Source organism: Purpureocillium lilacinum (assembly GCF_023168085.1).
Source record: "Purpureocillium lilacinum CBS 284.36 DNA, scaffold_6, whole genome shotgun sequence".
In the NCBI taxonomy this organism is placed as follows: Eukaryota; Fungi; Ascomycota; class Sordariomycetes; order Hypocreales; family Ophiocordycipitaceae; genus Purpureocillium; species Purpureocillium lilacinum.
Window position 1 is genome coordinate 784,836 of NW_027072116.1, and position 7,607 is coordinate 792,442.

At 60.7% G+C, this 7,607-nt stretch overlaps 1 protein-coding gene across 1 annotated transcript; it reads left to right on the plus strand.

Moving 5' to 3' along the window:
• Positions 1 to 3,706: 3,706 nt before the first annotated feature.
• Positions 3,707 to 6,588, plus strand: PLICBS_008156 (uncharacterized protein; the record flags this gene model as incomplete). Its single annotated transcript, XM_018324356.2, has 2 exons — positions 3,707 to 5,464; positions 5,521 to 6,588. 2 exons carry the CDS (start codon positions 3,707 to 3,709, stop codon positions 6,586 to 6,588), a joined length of 2,826 nt encoding a protein of 941 aa, XP_018177535.2.
• Between the last annotated feature and the right edge of the window lie 1,019 nt (positions 6,589 to 7,607).

Here is a 7,607-nt window from a genome sequence, read left to right on the forward strand (position 1 = left end):
GAGCAAGGCTCGACAAGGCATCGGATGCCCTGCAGGGCGACAGGGCGGGCTTGAGATCCGGCGCATCGCGGCGCGTCTGGATTTGGACTCGGTGGGCTGGCTCCCTGCCTTACGGCTACGGCAGCTTTCCTGCGGTAGGCAACAAGCGAGACAGGGACGGGTTCAACACGACACATGCCAGACACGCTTGCAAGCCAGGCACGAGTAAGCAACTGCAAAAGTTGGCGAGCGAATTGAGTTGGCAAGCGAGGCCGGCCGGGCGGCACAGCAGAGCCAGAGCAGCCAGAGCCAGAAAGCGGTGGAGAATGGAGATGGATGCATGAGCTAGACCGTTCTAGACGGCGACCTGCAGAGACAGCTCCAAGACGGCGCCGTCACCGTCAGGAGCAGTAACTCCGTGGAACGTTGGGAGACCTGCCCGTGTTTGTTCGTAGTGAGGGTTGCGCCGTGCATCGACGACATCATCGTCGCCGTTGTTGGCGACGGGACTCGCTCGTATTGCACCGCACCGCACAGCCCAGCGCAGGCGCGACAAGTAAGGTAAATCCGTGTCAGCACACGACGCGCCTGGCAGATCGAGCGCAGGCGTCATTGCAGAGTCTAGAACGCCGCCGAAGAATGCCCCAATGACTCGCTGGTGACCCGGGTCCTGTATGACAGTCGGGCTTTTTTTTTGGGCCATCCGCCGCCCATGGCATTGTGTTTTTTTCCCTCTCCTTCCCCCGTGGCGCTTGGGGCAGGGCTTGGGCTGGTCTGACGTCATGCCGTGGATGAGCAAGTCGTGTGCCGGGTTTGCTCGATGCCAGTGTGCGACGCGCTGAGACAGCGGCGACAACGAGACCGAATCTGTGACACTGCAGACTCGGGAGACATTGCATCGTTTTCTACTGTATGATACGTAGTGTATTCGGTTCGGAGCGAATGGTGCGTGGCGGGACGACGACCAAAGCGCGCCCCGATGGACCATGGCCCGGCGCCGTTGCAGAGCGGGCATGGCGGCCCATTGCATCATGAATTTGGCGCCTTTTAGGGCCCCTTTAGCACCCGCGGCTGGCTGGCGGGCGGGTTCGTGGTGCCCCGTCGACAACCTCCACTGGAAGAAGCAGTTCCACGGAGGCCGGGAGCCAGCCAGCGCAGCACTGGGCACCGAATACAAGGTACCGCCAGGCAAGGCACTGTAGCACGTGGCGGCCGAGGAGCGACAGACAGCCTCTGGCAGCAGCGCCGGCGCGGCGCAAGCATTGACCGGGAGGGCATCCAGGCGGGCGCGCCCTCCACCTATGTTTGACCGTGCTTCCGAGTGCAACGCAATCCGAGTTTCAGATGGAGCACCCGACTGTTGCACAGGTTTTTGAGCCTGGAAGTGAGGCTGGCTTCGCTCAGGGCTGGCTGGCTGGCACCCAGCCAGCAGCAGCAGCAGTACCAGCCGCAGTACCAGCCGCAGTACCAGCCGCAGTACCTAGGTAGCGGGCCTGAAGACCAAGAAACCTGGGGAGAGACACGCAGCACCGAACGGAGGGGCAGCAAACTGGAACCTCGAAAGTGTGCAACAAGCAGCCTCCATAGGAACTGAACCTGGAAGTAACCCGAGCCGCGGCCGCGGTACCGGTACAAGGGGGCGTTCTGGACTCGAGCCGCCAAGGCTGCTGAGGGCTGCTGTGACGTCTCGCTGGGGACCAGGCCCGGGCGCTGGTTGGCCGGCGGGCGGCGGGCAGGCCCTGCTGGGCAGTGGAGACGTCGCGGCGGGGGACCCCTGACGCCTCAATGACGACGGCCGTGGGGCCCACTGGTCCCGGCGTCGGTACAGGTACAGGACGCGGTATGTACGGCGGCTGCCCTCCCCTGTGTAAGCCGCAGCCCGCCCGGCCGTCTGTCAGCTTCAGTGCATGTGGTTGCTGTCCTGGGCCGTTCAATTCTAGGCTGTTCGAGGCGTGTTGATCGCAGGACAGGGCTGTGATGATTGCGACGCTGACGCGAACCTGACGTTTGGCCTTGTGCAAGAGCATCTCACCCAGCTCAGCCCTAAGAGATAGACAGACACCCGACGATGCCTCACGGGATGAGCCTGCTGGAACTTGGGTGCCCGTGGCAGCTGGTACGAAGAGGCACCCAGGCCAAACAAACCTGGAAGGGGTCTCATCCCCACGCCTGAATGCCGCCAGGCCGCCGCCGACGATCCCTACCACACGCGACCAACCCCCCTCCCCAACTCCGTGCTCTGCCCTCACTGGGGCTGGTTTGTGGCAGCCAAAACCTCCATCTCGTCGACGCCCGTCGCACGCCTCGTTGATGAACGGCTTTATTCCCCATCTCCGAAGCGCATCAAAGGACCCGCCTGCCCCCCGTCGTCGCCTTTCAAAACTATTTGCGCTGCCTCATCGCGCCCTGCCAAGGACGGCTCCGTTTGGCGATACATACAGTACCTATCATCCCTCCATCTCCGGGGGGCCATCTCCTCTAGGTACGACGCTACGCTTCCGCCCTTGGGGTTTATCGCGCGCCCGCGCTTGTTCCCTCCCCAGTGCACGCCGCGTCGGGTGCGGGCCACCGGCTCCAAATCGCTCGGGAGCTCGAGCTTCACAAACTATAGTACGAACGAAGCACGGCGCTGCGGATACTGTAGCCACATTAAACCAGCCGTGCCCCTACCCAACGCTGAAGTTACTGCTCTTCGTCCCTCATAGTAATACCTGAACCGGCCATCGGGCTTGAGGTGGACGCGGAGCCGCCATCCCACCCATCACCACCAAACACACACGCCCACACCCCCCCAGTCCCGTCCACCATCTTTCCTCTGGCTCCCCCTCCCCCCTCGCTCGCTCACTCGCTCGCCCATCCCTCACTCGCCTCGTGGCTCCTAAAAGGGACGCAGGACCCAGACCGACACCCCCCCCTCCCCCAAATACAGCCGTACAGCCCAGCCTGACCCGTCACCGCTGTTGCCAACGGCCGCACATTTGTCGACGTCTGCTTCCTCACTTTCTTCCCCCTACCTTTTTCCATACCGCTCTTTCTGCTTCCCTTCACAGCGCGGGCTTCTTGTCAGTCAGCAGCTTCCGCCGTGCGTTTCTTTCCCCCTTCCTCCCTTCGAAAGAACCTTCGAGGCAGCGATCCCAGCCTGCATCCCGTTCCCGCCCGTCGTCGACTGGCTCCAGCTCTATTACGAGAGCGCTGGCTGTGCCTGCCTGCTCGATCCATCACGCCACCCGCCGCCCAGCGACCCGTGGAGCCGGGTCCCTCCCTGTTGCCACCACCGCAGCTCGGGATTTTGACTCTGCCACCGCCCTCAGCCCAGGGTCCTCCATAGTATTACCAATTCTCACCTGCCGCCACCCTGACGTATTGGCCCGCCGCCCGCAGATACTGGCCACGGGTATCTGCACACCTCACCTCAACTTTGCCATCGTCACGCGCCTTGCAATACGATACGCAGCAGAACCGCGCATCTGCGACGACAGACAAAACACGCACGACATTTCACGATCCCACTTCCTCTCCTCCCATCGAACGCACCATGGCTTCCTCCTAGCTTCTCTGACCGAGCTCGGTTCGATTCGTCGTGCGCTGCATCGCGCCTCAATCCTCCACTCGTACCACCGCCTCTCGCCGCCAGGCCGTACACTTGATGCACGATTGTAGATCTGGCGACAGGGCGCAGGTCCATTACACCATGAAGACACATCCGCGGCATTCCCCCTCGGCGGGAATGTCGTTTTCTCACACGACGACTACGACGCACGCCGCCGTTTCGCGATCCTCCAAATCGAACAAATCCACGACAACTCCCGTGGCATCGCCGAGAGGTGCCTTTTCCGTCGGCCAGAACCACCCGCCGAGGCTCTCGCCCAGCCTGCAGCAGGGCCAGCGCGCCCCGAGCCCCAACTATTTCGGCCTCGTCGTCGAGTCATCCAACGATCCTCGCGAGTCATCGGGTCTGGGCAACAACAACTGGAGCCCTGCAACGTCATCAGTAAAGTCTTTTGGCGCGGCGCTTCCCAAGCCCGTTTCCCTTGAACACAACCACGACTTCGAAGCCTTTAAGAGGCAAGCCGACCTCAATCGGGGCAAGTCGTTCTCGCTGCCGACGTCGCATTATGTCCAACCTACGTCGAACCCAGCACCGGCCCGCCCACGGCCATCGAGATGGCATACCCACGCCAGCGATACAGGCTCTGACGCCTCATTCTCCCGACCCGTTGGCGCCTTCCACCGCGAGCGCCCGCTAAGTAAGATGGATATCGACCAGGATAGTCTCCACGACTCGGCGTACGTCTCGTCGGATTCGAAGCGCAACTCTGAGTCGTCTATCCTGCCAATGCAGCTGACGGGCCTTCCGCAATTCGAATCTCCCCGACCCATCGATCATTCACACCAGCTGCGTCATCCGCCGACAAGAAATGAGGAAAGGGACTCGCGGTTGTCCATGATGGACTCCAAAGCAGAGCCCGTGTCTCCGCGAATGGCCGAGATCAGCCGAGCCGCCACTCTTCCCCCAAAGCTGGAGCCAGGGACGCCCTTGATGATATCTGGCGACGAGCTGGAGGAGTTGCTGGGCAAAGTCGACTGTGACCACGTGCTACTGCTCGACATTCGATCATCCCAGAACCACGCCCAGTCGCGCATCAAGGGCGCCCTGAACATTTGCATACCGACCACGCTTCTTAAGCGACCGACCTTTAACATCCAGAAGCTGCAGCAGACATTCCATGGCGGCCTCGCCTCGGCCAAATTTTCAGAGTGGAAAGGCATGGACTGGATCGTCGTGTACGATTCACACGCCTCAGATAAGCGGGACGCCGTGGCGGCGCAGAACATGATTAAAAAGTTCACCAACGAGGGATTTGCCGGCCACACAGCCATCTTGCGAGGCGGGTTTTCCATGTTCCAGACCTCGCACCCGAAGCTTGTTGAACATGGTCCAGTCGACGCCCAAGCTACTTCACCGCCAAACTGCAACGGCAACGGCGGCAGCGGCCTTGCCCCAGTCATTGGCGGAGTCAGCCTCCCCCAATTCGGCAACGACGTGAACCCCTTCTTCTCCAACATTCGCCAGAACATGGACCTCGCGGACGGAGTCGGCCAGCTCGACATTTCGCGTCCAGACGATCTCGAGTCCCCTATGTTGCCCCCATGGCTGCGAGACGCCGCCTCGAAGCAGGACCACGGCAAGAAGGTGTCCGACAGGTTCCTTCACGTGGAGCTGGAAGAGCAAGCCCGCATGAAAAGTGCTTACGCTGCTTTTAATCCAAACGTCCAGCAGGCAGGCAGGTTCCAGCTGTCTGGAGTCGAAAAAGGCGGCAAGAACCGGTACAAGGACATTCTCCCATTTGAGCATGCTCGAGTTAGGCTCAAGCACAAGAGTGACGAAGGCTCTTGCGACTACGTCAATGCTAGCCACATTTCGGCCTCGAGGAGCAACAAGCGATACATTGCCTCCCAGGGACCCCTGCCGGCCACCTATGAGGTATGATGCCAACCCATGCCCACCTTCTTTCTCGAATCTTGCTAACTCCATTGCAGGACTTTTGGTCGATGATTTGGGAGCAGGATGTTCGCGTCATCGTCATGCTGACGGCCGAGTCCGAGGGAGGGCAGCTCAAGTGCCATCCATACTGGAAGGCCAAGGAATTCGGGCCCATCCGGCTCCGACCCCTGTCCGAGAAGAAGGCATCTCTAGATCTCGACAAGCACCGATCCGACTCGCACTCTCCGACAGCGGCTCATTCGGCAGCCGACCTTGGTAGGAGACGAGCGAACACGATGACAAATGTCGAGTCGACGCCCACCCCGGGCACGCAGACACAGACAGACAGCCCGTACGTGGTGATACGAAAGTTCGCCCTGTCTCACCAGGCTCACCCCTTCGCGCCAATTCGCGAGATTACGCACCTTCACTTTCCCACGTGGCCCGACTTTGGCGTCCCTGCACAGCCGGCTCACTTGCTGGCCCTGGTGGAGCTGGCCAATGTCATGCAGCGGGCGGCGCTGCCGGTCGAAACACCCTCCATCGTCGGCTCCAGGATGACGTCGATCGAAACGATCCCCATATCATGGTACGACGAGCCGGAGAAGGACTCGCATTCCAGGCCAATGCTGGTGCACTGCTCGGCTGGCTGCGGGCGGACGGGAACCTTTTGCACCGTCGACAGCGTGATAGACATGCTCAAGCGCCAACGGCAGGCTAAACTGGCGGCCTCGAAGGCGAACGCTGCCCAGGCGGACGTTGAAATGGTAGATCCAACGGAGTCGGCGCCGCCGCACGCTGGCCAAGACGCTGGTACTCAGGGATTCTTCGACTTCAAGCCGAGCCAACAGGACGTTGTTTCCAATACTGCCGCCGGCGACAAGAAATCCATGTCCCCGGAGATGGATACCTCTTGGATCCAGGATGGCACCGTGGATCTGATCCAGAAGACGGTCGAGGACTTCCGGCAGCAGAGGCTGAGCATGGTTCAGAGCCTGCGACAGTACGTGCTGTGCTACGAGACGGTGCTCGAATGGGCCTGCCGGATGAACGACCGGGCCGCCAACACCATCACCGGGCGGTTGCGCAGTGGCAGCCTGCAGCAGACGCGGAGCTCGCGGTGAGGTGAGGGGCTCCGGCATTGGTGGACGCGCGGCCGTGAGGCACGAGTTGATTTGCCGGATTGGGGAGCAATGCGCAGGCATCCATGGATGCCCAAACGAAAGGGAGCATGCCATCACATTATGGCGACCCCATGAGCACGAAACAGGCACAGACACGGGTAATACGGCACGGCACATGTACAGGGCAGGTTACAGCAAGGCACGGCGTTGAGGGCTTGATTTTGCAAAGCAACATTTGGGAGCATGGCGGCCGCTACCTTGTCATACATATGGGAAGCCGCAAAAAAGCATTGTAGAAAGGAGCGACCCGGGGCAATGGCAAAGGGCATCGTGTCTCGGTCTGGCGGAACTAGACGGGGACGCGACATGGGACACGGGGAAAGCCTGCCACGGGCCAGCGTGTAATATCCTTCTTATAACATACGCGACACGACGAGACGCAGCGACATGTCCCCCCCTAGAGGCGGTGTGGTCTTTTGGCCGAACTTCTGAGGGGGGCCGTGGCATACGGGGTGTCTGCGTGTGTGGAACTACGAGCCAATGATGATGACTTATCTACTATCTATTTGATGATGCGTGTGTGATGCTAGTATGGAGTGCGATGAATGTCGTGTCGCGTCGTGCAATGGCCAAGACTGATGGATGGATGGATAGAGTACGGGTCCCGTGACAGGGCGGGGAGCTCGTGACGCAGACGCAGAGCAGCGATGGATCGGGGCGGCGTCTGTGCCACGTACGAAGTCCTCGCTGGTGGATGATGCGCATCACGGCGCATTGATGTACTTCCGACGCTACGAAGTACCTACTCAGGTGGCCCGGTCACTGCGATGGCGCCGAGAGGCTCTACAATGTATGTGCTGTACGTGGCCCGTGTAAGCCTTGGGGTGGTGTGATCGGTACTGTACAGCAGTACGGTATGCCAAGGAAAGGTAATGTAGTCGATTGCGAGATGTGAGATGCGGGCGGGACTAAATTCATGCTGCACACAGGGGTGTGCGCGGGCATGCAAGTAATATGGC